This window comes from Mustela nivalis (assembly GCF_964662115.1).
Source record: "Mustela nivalis genome assembly, contig: HAP1_SCAFFOLD_2171, whole genome shotgun sequence".
NCBI lineage: Eukaryota > Metazoa > Chordata > Mammalia > Carnivora > Mustelidae > Mustela > Mustela nivalis.
In genome coordinates this window covers 42039-60078 of record NW_028134494.1, presented here as the reverse complement: position 1 = coordinate 60078, position 18040 = coordinate 42039, and the positions used below count along the sequence as shown (strand labels likewise).

At 40.7% G+C, this 18040-nt stretch overlaps 1 protein-coding gene across 1 annotated transcript in view; it reads left to right on the top strand.

The window, feature by feature from the left end:
• Positions 1–276: 276 nt before the first annotated feature.
• LOC309858314 (protein Aster-C-like) overlaps positions 277–18040 on the top strand; it is a gene marked incomplete at its 3' end in the record, with an annotated part of 58171 nt that continues 40407 nt past the window's right edge. The window contains exons 1-2 of the mRNA XM_082750993.1: positions 277–374; positions 6505–6654. Of these exons, the coding sequence (XP_082607119.1) occupies positions 348–374; positions 6505–6654 (177 nt within the window). The 5' untranslated portion in view covers positions 277–347. The remainder of the gene's footprint in view (positions 375–6504; positions 6655–18040) is intronic.

Below are 18040 nucleotides of genomic sequence, written 5' to 3'. Positions count from 1 at the left end.
GGGGTCCTTATGAGCAGTGACTTGTGCACAGGAATTTGAGGTTGGGAGGTCGGTAAGGACGGGGGCTCATCTTGATCCCTAGTAAAGACTGGAGTCCAGGCTAACAAATTAATATCACATCCTTACTAGTTAGCCCAGGGCAACTGCCGCCAGAGGGCGCAAGGCACCGCCGCCAGGACCTCAGGTGGCCCTCGGACGTCGGGCGGCCGGGACGCGTGGGGCCCAGAGTCCCGAGCGCGCGCCGGGGAGGGGGTGTTGGGAGGAGGTGGGCTCGGGGCGCGCGCCGGGCCGCCCCCTCCCCGCGCGGGGCGCGCGTGCGCGGTTCCGCTGCGGCGGAGGGAGCCGCGATGGAGGGCGCTTTGACTGTCCGCCAGGTAAGCGGCGCCTCGCTTTGGGGCGGCTTCCCTAGCGGTGGCTGGACCGGCAGTCTTCTCCACCGTAGTGGTTTGAGCCCCCTCAGATTATGATCATTAATTCCTCCCTTCCCCGGCCTTGGTGCTCTTTGGAGTCACTTGGAAAGTTGTTACCGAGGAAACGGTTTCCTGTGCTTCCTGCGAGCCTTCCCCTCTGGGCGGCGGTGGAACGTCGGCCTCTCTGGGGGCGCGGAGAACTGGAATTTGGTCCCGAAAAGTCCTAGCCCAGATGTCTCAGCCTCAGGCCCCACGGACTCAGGCTCCAGGGTCGCGATTCTGACCCGACGTCCCGTCGGTCCAGTCCCAGTCGCTTACCGAATCAGCTCTGGAATAAAGGGCCCAGAATGGAGTTTAAATCACTGTTCTGCCAACCATGCTTTGGGTTTCAACTGGTTTTATTTGTTTACTGCCTTAGTGGACAAACAAAAGAACTTGCTGATTAAGATTCGGGGTGAAACCCTACTTTTGGTGCAGGAGCCCCTGCATTGCTGAACACGATGCTCGTTACTTTTACATTGGTTGTGTGTATTTTACTTTTGGAGAATTGCAATCAGTGCGATACCTTTTATCCGAGAGGCATTTTGCAGTTTACTAAATTGTAGAGGCATTCAAATAATTTTGTTGAATGAGCACATGAAGGTACTATTGCAATGGATTCTCACAACGTTACTATGAAATAGGCAAGGTAGATATTAACGATCCCAATTATTTGTTCATCCCTATGTCTGGTACTGGGTGTTGAGAGAAGATGATGAGCAACAGAGACATGATCCTTGCTCTCAATGAGTTTATAGTCCAGACCAGAGAGCGTTATTGCCCCAACTGTAGAGTGGAGAAAACATTTAGAGAGACTGCCAAGATCATAAAATCAATAAGTTAAAGAGGAAAGATTCTGTTGCAGGCACTCTATAGAGCCGAATGAACCTTCTCCTCCTCACCAAGAATTTGATTTGGTATAGAATGATGCCACATACACCCCCCCCCCCCACACACACACATACCGTGAGTGTATGAAAAGGGTTATTACTTATGTGTAATTTCTTATTAAATACTTACATAATGAAAAGGGAAGAGCGGGACAGGCTTCTCAAGCAGATCCTAAATGACTTAAAAGGGCAAGAAAAGGAAGCTAGATCCGGGTTCGTATTGAGGTTAAAGTTGGCATCTGGGTGAGCCTTCCTGTGTGTGGACTGGGGCTTGCTTGGTTTGACGCTCTCACCCACACTTTCTTACCAGATTCCCCACTTGAGGGACAGAAGAAAAAAGGAGGAGCTTAATGGGTGTCCATAGGCAAACATAAAAAAATTGAATGAGACTCCTTACTGTAATTCACCCCACATGTTCAGTTCATGACTGAAATGTACTATTTTTCATTTAGTTTTTGACCTTTTGTAAGTGAGCCATTATGGCTGTCTGTGAGGCCTGCCACCTGTACCCCGTAGGAAGATGAAAGTTCTATTGAATGCCTTGTTCAAGAGCCTGATGCTGTATTCTGAGAAATAAAATGAGGGCTTTAGTCACTGTTAATAAGGAACTCTAACAAGGATAGCAGTGTTTTTGATGAGGCCTTTAATTATGGTTTTTGCATATGTAGAACCATGTGTGATCTTGACTTGTATTTTGAATATCTGTGAAACAGATTTCTGGAGTTCTTTACCCCAAAGGGTGCAGCTCTTAGGCAGTGCCCCAGGAGTCTGTAAAAAGGTGCAGATGGAGCCAATTGTTGGCCCAGGCGTCCTGTTAAGATGACTGTGGGAAGTTCAGCCAGTTGTGCTGACCCTTGGGTGCTTACCTTTATCAGGGACATCTTGGTTAAGGGATGAAAAGCAGTACATATCCAGTGAGCTCCATTGTGTGTAATGGTAGTACTACTGTTCCTTGAACAGAAAAATTTGTCCATTGAGCTTCAGATGGAAGTTTGAGGCGTACAAACTCTGATTGCACTTCACTCAGGGTTTCAAGAGATTACTCCTCAGGGTTTCAAGAGATTCCGAAGAGTGGTGACCTCCTCTAGTACCATGACATCTAACAAAAGAATGAGGACAGGGGAGAGCATGTCCTTTTGCAGGTGGGATATGTCATGTGGCCCCGATTTGGTTTTATCCTGTAGCAAGGAGGGCTTGGTGGTTGTGCTGAGCTGCAAGGTGTTGCTTTTAGAACCCAAGACATGCACAGCTGGGTTTGGAGGATTACAGGCACTGGGCTCATAGATCCTCTATTTCCAGGGAAGTCCATCATGCTGTCAGTAACTGCTGCTCTAATGGCATATAGTGTGGAGCTAGGGAGATAGTTTCTTGCATCAGAACCTGTGGACAGCTTACAGACACTGTGGGTGGTGCAGGCTCCAGTTGCTGAAGTCTCTATGGTCAAGGATTCTTTGTGTGTGTGTGTGTGTGTGTGTGTGTGTGTGTGTTGTTGGTGGGGAATAGCACTAACGGAAGTGTCTGTGATAATTTTGACAAATTTTAGCATCATTTTTGGGAGGGGTCCTCATTCAGCATGACTCATTTGCAAGTAACAGTGTAGATAGGCTTAAGTAAAATTTGTAATGAGGAATATTTTTCTCCAGACCCCAAAAATGCCTGATAAATATTGAGCTTGTTTTTAATATTGTGGGTGCTGAGAGGGTTTTCTTGACATTATTAAGGGTGGAGAGGCCCTTGTGATGAGGGAGTAGGAGGCTGGCTGAGGACAAAGCAAAAGCTGGCGCCTTGCACCCCCTCTTCACCCGCTCTTCTCCATATGTGTAGTATTCCTCAGGCACCTCTGACTGCCATAAAACGATAAATAGTTAACTTGCAGGGATCGCAATCCTGCAGAACAGGAATCTCCCTTGCCCTACAAGATGTCTTAGAGACCTAAACAGGGAGGTTACCTTATCAATAGCACAAATTTCCAGAGGCAAATAACTCTTGGTTCCTGAAGCCCTAATGTCCCTCTCCCACCATAAACTGGAGGAGACTGGAGTAGAAAGGAATGTAATGCCCCACCAAGAATCATAATGCCCCACCAAGAATCCCCCATTATCTTGATGTTAGTGCCTGACCTAAAGACGACATTGATCAAGCCATAAGGGCAAGGACTCCCCCCGGCACCTTGTAGGCCCTCCCTAGCATGTGAGAACTCTGTCGAAATCTCCCATTCCTTCACCACCTCCCCCCAACCGTGGGGTATATAACATGCCCACCTTCACAACCCGGGGCAGCAGCTCTTCCTGCCCACGGGTCCTGTCCCCGTGCTTTAATAAACCACCATTTTGCACCAACGACGTCTTAAGAATTCTTTCTTTAGTCGTCGGCTCCGAACCTCCTCACCCCACCGAACCTGACTTAGGTTCTGGGACTTCATCACTTGGTTTATTAAATACTTTACAGGAATTTAACTAAGGTGGCAGTCCTTATGCTGTGTTTGGGGCAATGGTCCATCCCCTTTTTGTGAACTCCTTTGTGCATATTTGTATGTCCTGACTGGTATGTCAGAAGAATGTCTTCAGGGGCACCTGGGTGGCTCAGTGGGTTAAGCCACTGCCTTCGGCTCAGGTCATGATCTCAGGGTCTTGGGATCGAGTCCCGCATCGGGCTCTCTGCTCAGCAGGGAGCCTGCTTCCCTTCCTCTCTCTCTGCCTGCCTCTCCATCTACTTGTGATTTCTCTCTGTCAAATAAATAAAATCTTTAAAAAAAAAAAAAAAAAAGAAGAATGTCTTCAGAGGAGAATGTAATCTATGTAATGTCATACCTGTGCTCCTGGAGAAAAATGGATACAATTACGATATTGCCTGTAAAGGTTGCATGTGATGGCAAGCCTTTTGAGGTATCTTGTGGCTAGCTAGATAAAGGTATATCGTGTCTCACTAGAGGTGAAGGAAAAATGTGACTGAGAGGTTACTGAGAGAAACATTGACTAGAATATTAGCCAGATTTAAAATATCAAATATTTCCTAGTTTCTGATTGGATAGAGTCAATAAGTTCCATAGTACTGGGGACAGGGACCTTAATGGCTAGGTGCACAGCATCAAGGGCCCAGTAATCCACTGTGAGGCACCATTCATCTTCCCAACTTTAACAGGCTACATTAGGCTGTTAAATGGAAAAGCAGTAGGGATAATAAGTCTTTCACTAATTAGGTCCTATATAATAAATCCCAATCCTCTAAGGCCCTGTTTTATATTATATTGAGTTGTATTTACTATTTTAGCTAGAGGTTGGCGGGGAGGGCTCACTTTTAAAAAAGCCATTTGTACGCTCCAAAGACTATTTAAATTTTTTGTTGGGTCAGAGCATCCATTGCCCATATAGGATATTTTAGGGTGATGTGTACAATACTCTATATTACCAGGGAGAATTTAGGCAAGGCAGTACTTCTGGGGGTTAAAGTGACGTATACCTATTTACGGTCCATTTTATGTTGAGTAATTCCCTTAAGATTATAGGAAGTGCCTGGTTTAAATTTAGTGGGGTCTCCAGGTGTAACTATAGCTTGAGCCCAGTATTGATTAAACTAATGAAAATTTGCCACTTGATACATTTCAACAGATGTTGAAGTTAATTCAAAAACCTTTGCCGTACAGATACAAAAGCCAATCTTTATCTTTTGTTGTATAAATTATTTTAATAAGTTTTGCATTTTGGATTTCCAACTAGGCCAAATTGTGGATTTCTGTTTCAGTTTTTTTGTTTGGTTTCTTTTTTTCTTTTTTGGTTTGTTGCTTTGTTTCTTTTTCTCTCCCTCTTGGTGGTGAGTGAATGTGGTGGTGAGTGGAGGGAGTCCTATCTACCATTTCATATTTATAAATTTGAACCTTCAGGGAGCCTCAAGTCAGTATTGCCAGGGCTAAGGGCATGTGGTTATTTTATGGAGTTTAAAAACCCTATTTGGGGACACCTGTGTAGCTCAATTGGTTAAGCATCTGCCTTCAGCTCAGGTCATGATCCCAGAATCCTGGGATTGAGCCCCCCTGGGGCTCCCTGCTTCTCTCTCTCCCTGCTTCTCCCTTTCTCTTTGCCTGCAGCTTTGCCTGCTTGTGCTGTTTCTTTCACTGAGTCAAATAAGTAAATAAAATCTTAAAAAAACCAAAAAACAAAAAACAAAAACCCTGAGCTTAAGTTGAGGCTGAATTACCCCTTTGCTGTGCCACCTGGGTGCCATGGGTGGTTTTCTCTGTAAACCCAAGGATCAGGATTTCTGTTACAACAGAGGCCTAGATGGCAGCAGCAGCAGGACAAGTAGGAACAACAGAGGTATTTAAGGGGTCTGGTGAGCTCTAATTGTTCTCACAATGGCTGCTCCCCTCCCTTTTGTAAACTCCATAATGGCTCTCTTTCACCAGCGACCACCCATTGGGCCCACATCTTGCACAGGGTGTGCTCTCCCCGCCCACCACCAGTCCTCCATGGGGGCCAATGCCAGATTCATTTGTTTTTAACTCAGTTGTTTGTATAAATCAGAGTGAATTTGCCAGCTTCCCACAAATGGTTACTAAGTTTGCTTCCATTCTCTTAGTATTACAAATATTACAAACATTGTTGACTCTATGTACACAGGGTTTTAAATTATACCCATTTTAGGCCTTACTAGACACTGCAGGTTACTCTTCAAAGAGGTTAAACTAGTTGTCACTCCTGTTGCCTGGTATTTTTGCTGTTTAATCTTCCTCTAGCCGACTATGAACTTCTGGAGGCTAAGGACTTTGTTTTATTCTTTTTTTTAAAAAAAGCTTTTATTTATTTATTTGACAGACAGAGATCACAAGTAGACAGAGAGGTAGGCAGAGAGAGAGGAGGAAGCAGGTTCCCTGCTGGGATCATGACCTGAGCCTAAGGCAAATGCTTTAACCCACTGAGCCACCCAGGTGCCCCTGTTTTACTCATTTTTTAATTCCCAGTGCTAATTAAACTACCTAACAGTAGTAGTCATTGGAGAATATTTGTCACATGTGTGAATATATGAACTGTAGAGGGGAAAAAATTACTGTTTTCTAAAAGCTTAAATATTGTTTTCAAGTTAAGTTATCTAGTTTGAACATTAACTCTTGTCATTTTAAAATGAACGTTCCTCAGTAAGTAATTTAAATTATTGGTACTTGTTCCCAGGTAATAAATGAAGGGGAGTCAAACTTTGCTGCTGAGCCCCAGGAAGAGTTAGAGGAGAATCCTGGTCCAGTTGTGGATGAGAGTAATACAGTTTCAGCAAAAAAACAGGGACCAAATTTACATAACTGGAGTAGTGACTGGAGCTTTTGGGTAATATTTTTTCTTCCTTATATCTTCATTGTAATCTTAAATGCAAATTTTCTTTAAGTTTATAACAACTCATAAAATATAATGTTGTCTTATTAGCATCTAGATTTCAGATGTTTAAGTCCAGAGTCCAAGACATTTCTGATTATGCTCTCCTTTGGCCACTAGAATGCACTGTTGTCTGGTTTGTTGGAGTGGAATTGTCTGCTTCGGTTTCCCTGGAAGAAAACTGCACCACAGAATTGGATTCCACTTACACTGTTGTTCACTGTATTAGCAAGACTAATGTTATGCAGAAACCGTATTTCTAAATGTTACTGAGAAATCAGCTATTTTACATAATTTTGATTTAAAGAATTAGTTTTGGTACGGAAAAGGAAGTGTAACAATATTTGACCTGTAACATATTAATAATTATAAGATAGGTTTTAAAGGTAAGAGTTTCACATTCTGTTTGCACTGTACTTACTTGGTTGTATAACCTGAATATGGTTCAGGTTTCCCCCACTGTAACATGAGACTCCTGCTTGTTGATTAGGTGCACAGAGTCTTTTGGGAAGAATAACATTTCTATTGCTGTATGAATGCTAGCATTTATTATTTTAAAGGGCTCATTCTAAATCTAGCGGTTCCTATGACAGTTATGAGATATTTGAAAGAGTCTGGTATAATGCAACTTTAAGTGAACTTTATATAAGATTATAAGGCATTTATAGTTCAATATTAATTCATTGGAAAGCTGACTCTTGACGATTAGGTATATACTTGGTAGCAGAATTTCTTTTCTTTTCTTTCTTTTTTTTTTTTTTTAAGATTTTATTTATTTATTTGACAGAGAGAGACACAGCTAGAGAGGGAACACAAGCAGGAGACATGAGAGAGGGAAAAGCAGGCTCCCCTCGGATCAGGGAGCAGAGAGCTCGATGCGATGCCTGGCTTGATCCCAGGACCCTGGGATCATGACCTGAGCTGAAGGCAGATGCTTAACAACTGAGCCGCCCAGGCGCCCCAGTAGCAGAATTTCTTAAAATTTTAGAGTAACCTAAAAAAGACATGATATTAACAGGTTATAAAGATTAGTACAAGTACCATTATTCTGTTCATAATTAATAGCTGTTTTTGAATATTACTGTAACTTTTTAAAAAAAGATATTATCTATTTATTCATGAGAGACAGAAACAGAGAGAGAGAGAGAGAGAGAGAGAGGGAGAAGCAGGCTCCCCTCGGATCAGGGATCCCAATGTGGGGTCTGATCCCAGGACCCCGGGACCATGACCCAAGCTGAAGGCAGACACTCAACCAACTGAGCCACCCTGGTGTCCCAAATGCTATTGAAACTTAACATAAATAACAGTTTCTTAATTCCTGTTAAGAAATGCAACTAAGTTTTTATTATTTATTTATTTTTCGTGCTCTTGATCCTTTTTGGACAAGAGCTTAAAGACTGCTGATTTTGAAGATTTTATTTATTTATTTGAGAAAGAGAGAAAGTGAGAGCAAGCATGAGAGGGAAGAAGGTCCGAAGGAGAAGCAGATTTCCCACAGAGCTGGGAGCCTGATATGGGACTGGATCCCAGGACTCCAGGATTTTGACCTGAGCTGAAGGCAGTCGCTTCACCAGCTGAGCCACTCCAGCACCCCTCAACATAAGTTTTTAAAAATCATATCCTAAGGAAAATGTTTAATTGCTAAGAAATATACCAAAAAACTACACATCCTGAAAATTATCTCATCTATATTGATTATATTACTTTTGGTTACATTCAGAGAAAGTTTATGACTATTATAATGTTTTAGCCATTCTGCACTATGATTTTTGTAGCTTCATTATAGATTGGAAATCCTTTATAGTTCTAAGAGCTATCTACAGGACTAAAAAGTCGCTGTGGTTATTCTTGGCAGACTTAAAGCAAGAAGAAGGGTAAAGCAAGAAAAGGAACAAGCAGGGGAATGAGGATTTAGTAATAGGAGAGAGAAAAAGAAGATACATGCGTTCTAGAGCTTTGCTACTCAAAGTGTAGAATGTGGGGCCAAAAGATTTGGCATCACCTGTCAGCTGATTAGAAATGCAGTCTTGGGCCCAGCGTCAGATCTACTGAATTAAAATCTTTATTTCACAAGAGTTCCAGGAGATTTGTATGCACTTTCAAGTTTGAGAAGCACTTGTTTAGAGCGTTTAAAGTCTACTTTGGCTGAGTTTGTGTCTCTGTGCTGATTACAAGCACTTTACTTTGAGGAATTTTTTTTTTTTAGGAGTTTTTGTATGAATTCACATGGAATAGATTTATTTATTTATTTATTTGTTTATTAAAGATTTCACCTATTTATTTGTTAGAGAGAGAGAGAGAGCTAGTGAGTGCAAGGAGGGGGAGCTGCAGGCAGAGGGAGAAGTAGGCTTCCTGCCGAGCAAGGAGTCAGATGTGGGACTTGATCCCAGGACCCTGGGATCATGACCTGAGCCAAAGGCAGATGCTTAATGACTGAGCCACCCAGTTTTCCCATATGGAATAGATTTAAAGACAAATACAACATCTTAAAAGTTTTACTGACTTTTTGGAGGTCACTTGCCCAGAAAGTGTACTATCAGAACTGAGAAGCAAACAAAACCAAAAGGAGCCTGAATAGCTAAATCAAAGGTCACGCTTATGTATCTTGTGGAGGAGAATTCCTCAAGTAGTCATTTGGAATATCTTTAATAATATTTTTGATGTATTTTTTATAAGCCTAAATCAGTTGGCTCCCATTTTATAGTTGAATAGGGTATTGGAGATAGGGGAATTATTTGGTGATAACACATGGACAATGGGAAGAAATGACATCAGAAGCTCAAAACGTGTAGCAACATGGGCCTCTTAATGTGGAGGCCAAAGGTCTATGTCGATTAGCTGGCTCTAATATAATACAGTTATTGGTAGAAGTGATGATTAAAAAGTCTGCAAAATAATGCACTTTTTCTCTGCCATTTTAAATCCATCTGCTTCTACCACTGACACCACCCTGTTGCTGTTTTCACATTCTCCTGGCAGTAAAGTTGGAATTGAATGAGTGTAGTAAGATGGTTGCATTCACTGAGGGAGCCCAGACCAATACAGGAAAGACTAGTACCACGGCAGGGAAATATTCATGAGACATATGACCTGGTAGTTAAGCAAATAATTGAAAAAATGTCAAGAGTTGGTTCACTGGAATACCCAAGGAATCTGGATTTGTGCTTTTACACTAATGGAAGGTTTCTACCAAAAGGAATTGATAACTTTTTAAAAATTAACATATTATGTATTGTTTGCCTCAGGGGTACAGGTCTTTGAATCATCAGGCTTACACATTTTGCAGCACTCACCATAGCACGTACCCTCCCCGGTGTCCATAACCCAGCCACCCTATACATCCCTGCCCACCCAGCAACCCTCAGTTTGATTTGTGAGATTAAGAGTCTCTTATGGTTTGTCTCCCTCCCCAGTCCCATCTTGTTTCATTTTTTCTCTCCCAACCCCCATGACCCTCTGCCCTGCCTCTTAAGTTCCTTGTATCAGACCCCCACCCTGCCTCTCAAATTTCTCATATCAGAGAGATCATATGATAATTGTTTTTCTCTGATTGATTTATTTCACTTTGCATGATACCCTCTAGTTCCATCCACATCATTGGAAATGGCAAGATTTTGTTTCTTTTGATGGCTGCATAGTATTCCATTGTATTTATATACTAAATCTTCTTTATCCACTCATCTGTTGATAGACATCTATGTTCTTTCCATAGTTTGGCTATTGTGGACATTGCTGCTATAAACATTTGGGTGCACGTGCTCTCTCAGATCACTACATTTGTATCTTTAGGGTAAATACCCAGTAGTGCAATTACTAGCAGGTAGTGTAGCTCTGTTTTAAACTTTTTGAGGAAGTTCTGTGCTGTTTTCCAGAGTGGCTGCACCAGCTTGCATTCCCATCAACAATGTAGGAGGGTTCCTCTTTCTCTGTATTCTTGCTAGCACCTGTCGTTTCCGGACTTGTTAATTTTAGCTATTCTGACTGATGTGAGGTGGTATCTTACTGTGGTTTTGATTTGTATTTCCCTGATGCCGAGTGATGTTGAGCACTTTTTCATGTGTCTTTTGGCCATTTGGATGCCTTCTTTGCTGAAATGTCTGTTCATGTCTTCTGCTCATTTCTTGATTGGATTCTTTATTCTTTGGGTGTTGAGTTTGCTAAGTTCTTTATAGATTTTGGATACTAGCCCTTTATCTGACATATCATTTGTAAATATCTTCTCCCATTCTGTCAGGTGTCTTTTGGTTTTGTTGACCGTTTCCTTTGCTATGCAAAAGCTTTTGATCTTGATGAAGTCCCAATAGTTCATTTTTGCTCTTGCTTCCCTTGCCTTTGGTGATGTTTCTAAGAAGAATTTACTATGGCTGAGGTCAAAGAGGTTGCTGCCTGTGTTCTCCTCAAGGATTTTGATGGATTCCTGTCTCACATTGAGGCCTTTCATTCATTTTGAGTCTATTTTTTTGTATGGTGTAAGGAAATGGTCCAATTTCATTCTTCTGCATGTGGCTGTCCAATTTTTCCAACACCATTTGTTGAAGAGACTGGAATTGATAACTTTTTAAAGTTTTAGTATTTAAAGAGGTAAGCTCCAGGAACATGAAAAAATCACTGGTGTAGAATAACTCATATACTCTGGCCTGGCTAACTCAGTAGTTGTTCCACAGTAGTGAATTTAGAGGGCAGTGTGATTGTCATTGGGTGAATTGGAGATTGGGCACAAAAGATCTGGGATGAAGTGTATACTCTGTCCCTGGTGATTACACTGTGTGGTGTTCTTGAGTATGTTATTTAATCTGTCAGGTTCCTCATTTATAAAATGAGAGATTGGGCCATAGTATTGCAACATTGGTGTGTCTTGAATTAATATGAGAAAAAAAGTGGAGGCGGTGTTTGGCTAGCAAGTGCTCATAATTTACATTCCTGGTAGCTGCATATCAGTTATAAAAAACTCTGGGCATATATAGTGGGAGTATGTTACACGGAGAACACCTTTCCTTAAGAGTGGTAAAAAGGGTTGAAAAGTGCTGGATAAGAGGACCTCCTATTTGTAATATTGGAAAATATGTTTTTATGAATTCCCCATAAATAAGAAAATTGTGAGAACTTGACAAAAGGATACAAGACAGTGAAGTAGAGTTCACTAAAGGTTTTTTGTTGTTGTTGAGGCTGGTTTCTTTTTAGACCTTATCCATTTAATCTCGTGCTGCTTAACAGATTGACTAGTGAGTGTTTTTCTGACAGTAGGACTTTATTTTTTAAGTTTTATTTATTTAATTCCAGGGCAGTTAACAGCTGACAGTAGGACTTTAATTTAAAGGCGTTTGATTAGGACACCTAGGTGGCTCAGTCTGTTAACCGTGTGCCTTTGGCTCAGGGCATGATCCCAGGGTCCTGGGATCAAGTCCTGCACCCTGCTCAGGGCAAAGCCTGTTTCTCCCTCTGTTTCTGCTGCTCCCCTTGCTTGTGCTCTCTCTCTCTCCCCCTCTCTCACTGTCAAAAAATAAATAAAATCTTTAAAAAAAAAAAAGGAGTTTGATTAAATCACCATAGACCTGAAAGTGAAACCAACAGCAGCAGATTTTCTATCCTGTATTATAGAAAGAGGAATCTTAATTGTTACATTTGCTTTCTTTTTTTAATTTAAAAATTACAGTATTTCTCAGGTCATGATTTCTCAGGTTGTGTTCCCTGCTCAGTGGAGAGCCTGCTTCTCCCTCTGCCTGCTGCTCTCCTCGTTTTATGATTTCTTTTTTTATTTTATTTTAAAGGACTATTTTTTTTAAAAGATTTTTTATTTTTATTTTTAATGATTTTATTTATTTATTTGAGAGAGAGAGAGAGGGCATGAGAGGAGAGGGGTCAGTGGGAAAAGCAGACAGGGAGTCTGATGTGGGACTCGATCCCAGGACTCCAGGATCATGACCTGAGCCGAAGGCGGTCACTTAACCAACTGAGCCACCCAGGCGCCCCTTAAAAAATATTTTATTTATTTATTTGACAGACAGAGATCACAAGTAGGCAGAGAGGCAGGCAGAGAGGGAGGGGGAGGGAGGCTCCCTGCTGAGCAGAGAGCCCAATGCAGGGGCTCATCCCAGGACCCTGGGATCATGGCCTGAGCTGAAGGCAGAGGCTTTAACCCACTGAGCCACCCAGGTGCCCCTGCTTCATGCTTTCTTTCTCTCTTTCTCTGTCACTCTCACTCTATCTATAAATAAAATATTTAAAAATAAATAAATAAATAAAATAAAAAATTAAAATTAAAATATTTAATCCTCATATGTGGGAAATGAGTTTTATTAATAACTTTTAAGTCCCAATGTGACAAAAATTATGTGAAAGGGAAAAAACCTTGAAATAAACTTAATGGCAAATAAATATGAATACTTTTGCTCTTTAACTCTTAGTAAAAGTACATAGCAGAAACAATAAAACCAAATCCCTAAAAACTGACAAAACAAAAACTCTTTTTTTTCCCCCCTGACTAAAATAATGGTGTATTCCAGGTGGATTAATGTCCCAGAGGAAGAGCCTACAGAGATTTGCAGCAGACATGTTGATTTAATGTAACTTCTTTTCGTGATGTAGGGCTAGTAACTATTAAGAGTAGAAAAAACCTTGAAGATTTTCTTTTGCTTATGCTTAGAAAATGACATACTGGGGCACCTGGGTGCCTCAGTTGTTTAAATGCCTGACTCTTGATTTCAGCTAAGGTCATGATCTCAGAGTTGAGAAATTAAGCACCACACTGGGCTCTGCACTTAGCATGGAGCCTGGTTAAGATTCTTTCTCTCCTTTCCCTCTATCCCCCCATTTCATCCCCTACTTGCATGCTCTCTCTTTCAATATATAAATAAATAAAATAAAAATAAAAACATATTTTTGTTCTAAAACATTTTTTTTAAGATTTTTTTTTTATTTACTTGAAAGTGAGAGAGAGCACATGAGCAGGGGGAGGGGCAGAGGGAGAGGGAGAAGCAGACTCCCTGCTGAGCATGGAGGTTGATGTGGTACTTGATCCCAGGACCCTGGGATCATGACTTGAGCCAAAGGCAGACGCCTACCCGACTAAGTCACCCAGGTGCCCCTGTTCTAAAACAAGAATAAAGCAAGTCTAGATTTTGAACCATTATATATGTACAAATAATAAATACTAGTGTTTTGTTAGAAAAACATTTAGAGTTGAATTTTTCTAGATCACCAGCAATTTTTTTCCAATTATACAAGAAATCAGGAGTCTTGACTCTGTACTTTATCATTGGATTATAGCATGATCATAGTCATGTTATTCACAAGTAAGCTTTCTGCTTATAAGTGAGGATAAAAGTTGTCACAGACCTGATTTGAGCTAGGTACATCATGAGGATTAATTAATGTTGCACTGTTAAATAACAATAAAAACCAAAACCCAAGAGGATTAATTAGTATGTTTGCAACATACTTTGGCAACTTTGGAGAGGTGTTTTCTATAATCTCTCCCAATGTACCTTGGATTTACTGAAGCTAAAAAGGATATTTTAGACTTTCACTTTGATAACTGATGGAAAGAATAAACTTATTTTCCAACTTCTGTTGGATTTGAAAGTCATATTTTATCCAATTAAAATTTAATTATAGATAGATTTTCTTTGAAAACCTAGATATCTTAAAACTTTTAGATTTAATTATGAGGGAATAGGAAATAACGTTTCTGGCAATACGGAAAGAGAACCATTTAACTTAAAAGCTCTTCCACTATAAAGTATCTAGAAATGAGGATAAAATGTTGCAAACATGTTTTTAAAATGAATGCCTGGGCTCACAAAATAGCAAAGGAAATACCTAAGGGCTAAAAAAGAAGAGGGAACTGATTAACAGAGTTGTAAGCTCAGGAGCTAATGCTGAGGCAGCCCTGAGGAGTTTATTTGTCTCAGTCATGAAAGCTTTAATGGCCACACTGGGATTGGAGATGATGCCTTGGACTTGTGTGAATTAGAACTGGGACCTCCTTATAAAGCCATGACTCTCGAAGAGTTATACATTCTGTGAAGTGCAGACTAGGAAGGAAATTCCTAGTCTACCCACACCTGCCTGTTTGAAGATAAGGAAGCTTACTGTCCAAACTTGTGCTTGGAGTGGAGAAGGATGGTCATCTTCCTGAGAATACACAACTGTAGTCCATCTCTCATGACATTTTGGGACTGGAATTTAATACTATATGAGTGGGCAGGAGATTCAATAAATAGCACATTACTATTACACCCTCAAAACTTCAGATAAAACTACCAGATAAAGACTATTAAACCATCATTAGATATTAATAAAGACTTAATAGAAGGAATTAAGCATGTGAAAATGGGTAAAGCATTTTTCTTTTTAATTTAGAGAGAGAGAGTGAGTGAGCAGGGGGAGGGTCAGAAGAAGAGGGAAAGAGACTCAGACTCTGTGCCACATACTGAGCCCAACATGGGATTTGATTTCATGGCCCCGAGATCATAACCTGAGTTGAAACCAAGAGTCAGACCCTTAACTGACTGAGTCCCCCAGGCACCCCTGGCTAAGACATTCTTAAAAACACCAGGCAGATTTGGGAGACAACCAAATACAATTTCTAGAAATGAAAAATGTAGTTATTAGGGGCACCTGGGTGGTTCAGTGGGTTAAGCTGCTGCCTTCGATCTCAGGATCCTGGGATCGAGTTCCGAATCGGGCTCTCTGCTCGGCAGGGAGCCTGCTTCCTCCTCTCTCTCTGCCTGCCTCTCTGCCTACTTGTGATCTCTCTCTCTGTCAAATAAATAAATAAAATCTTTAAAAAAGAAAAATGTAGTCATTGAAATAATAATTTAATAATTCAGTGGAAGGACACCTGGGTGGCTCAGTCAGTTAAGCATCTGCCTTTGTCTCAGGTCATGATCCCAGGGTCCTGGGATTGAGTCCCGCATCAGTCTCCCTCTGCCTGTCATTCCTCCTGCTTGTGCTCGTTCACTCATTCTCTCTCTCTGACAAATAAATAATATTAAAAAAAATAAAAATTCAGTGAACATGAGAAATAGCAGCTAAAGAGAAAAATCAGTAAACTGGTATAGGAGGAAATTGTTACACTGTGCCACTGAGAGATAAAAATAGAAAAATTTGAAAAAGAATGGTTTAAGGAATAAGGAGAAAAGTAGAGTCCAGTATGAATCTAATAGAAGTTTCATATTCAAAAAGATATGCCTGAAAATTTTCCACTTTTGATGAAAGACCAGTATCAGGAAGTATAGTGAGTCTCTCACAGGATGAATGAAAAGAATATATGAGCAGAAACATTGTTATCAAAAAAATGGCAAAGGTAGATATACATGAATTAAGATAGGAATAGCTTTTCCAAAAAAGTTTATTCATTTATTTTTAGTAATTTCTATATCTAGCATGCGGCTTGAACTCACAACCTTGAGGTCAAGAGTCACATGCTCTTCTGACTGAGCCAGGCAAGCACTCCAGGAATAGTAATTTAATAATTCATTTAAGTGTCTTCTTAAGAAGACTGCACCAGGCTGTTCTAAGTGTCTCCGCCATTCTAGAGCTGATTGGGAAATGAATAGTATGCATATTACCAAATGTATAATGTATTTCGTTTCAAGCTTTTATTTAAATTCTAGTTAACATATAGTATAGGTATTGATTTCAGGGGTAATTCAACGATTCATCATTTACATACAACACCCAGTGCTCATCACAAGTGGCCTCCTTAATACCTATCACACACTTAGCCCATTCCCTGTCCACATCCCTTACAGCAACCATCAGTTTGTTCTCTATAGTTTATATAGCTAATAGTCTCTTATGGTTTGCCCCCCCCCCCTTTTTCCCCCTGCAAATGTGTAGTGTTATGTCAGGTAGTAAGAGAAGACAATAGAGAAATGTAAGGTATAGAGAATCACATGGAAGGGAGTAGCATTTTTAATTAGGATGGTCTGGAAAAGCTTTTCTGAGGAGGTGCCATTTGATATCCTTATATCAGGGACAAGGAAAGAACATAGATGAATCATGTGAGGAAGGGGAAAAGGAAGTGGTGCTCCGTGGACAGGCAAGAGGCAGGAATGAGACTGGCTTGTTTGACAAACAACTTACTGATGGAGTCAGATGTGGTGAGTGAGGAAGAAGAAAAAAGTCAAGGATAATGATTCCTAGATTTGTGATCAGTGCAACTAAGTGCATGGAAGCATCACTTAGGAGATGAGAAAGACAGGAGAGAAGTAGTTTTGGGGGTTCAGAAAATCAAGTTGGAGATCCATATATGATATGCAAGTAGAAAAGTCTAGTAAGTTATTGGATTTATGACTTGAATCTCAGGAGAGAGATTGAATAGGGAAGTAAATTTGGGAGACTTTGAGTATGGATGGTATTTAAAGAAAGATTTATAAAGATTAGATGAGATCACCAATGGAAAAAATATGGATTAAAAAAAAGAAGTAGGGGCGCCTGGGTGGCTCAGTTGGTTGAGCAACTGCCTTTGGGTCGGGTCATGATCCTGGAGTCCCAGGATCGAGTCCCGCATCGGGCTCCCAGCTCTGCAGAGAGTCTGCTTCTCCCTCTGACCTTCTTACCTCTCATGCTCTCTCTCACTGTCTCTCTCTCAAATAAATAAATAAAATCTTTTTAAAAAAAAAGAAAAGAAAAAAGAAGTAGACTCTCCAATGTTTAGAACCTCTCTCCAATGTTTAGGTGGTAGAGCAGGAACTAGATAAGAAACTGAGATTTGGCTAATGAGATAAAATCTTAGGAAGTGTGATATCCTCAAAGTGATTAATGTCTTTTAAGAACAGAGTGACCTATTGTGATAGGTAGAGTGAGGCCTGAAAAATGATTATTGGATTTGCAAAGTAGAGGTTACTAGTGACATTGAAAAGTACAGTTTGGGGGCAACTGGGTGGCTCAGTTGGTTAAGCCTCTGTCTTCTGCTCAGGTTATGATTTTTGGGTCCTGGGATTGAGCCCTGGGTCAGGCTCCCTGCTCAGTGGGAAGTCTGCTTCTACCTCTCCCTTTGCCCCTCTACTTTCTCCCTCCTCCCCACCAAATAAATAAATAAAATCTTTAAACACATATACTTCTTTAAAGATGACAACATCAACATGGGAAAATATTTTGGAAAAGCAACATGACTCCTAAGAAATTATGAATAAATTGACATAGATAATATGGAAAATACCTGAAATAGTAATGTGTTATTGGGATATTAATTAAGGGTTCATCCTAAGTATATCCTTTTGATTATCTAGTGTAATGAGAAATTTGAAAATTTTATTTATTTGAGAGAGAGAGAGAATGAGCGGGGTGGGGGCTAGGCAGAAGGAGAGGGAAAAGCAGGCTCCCCACTGAACAG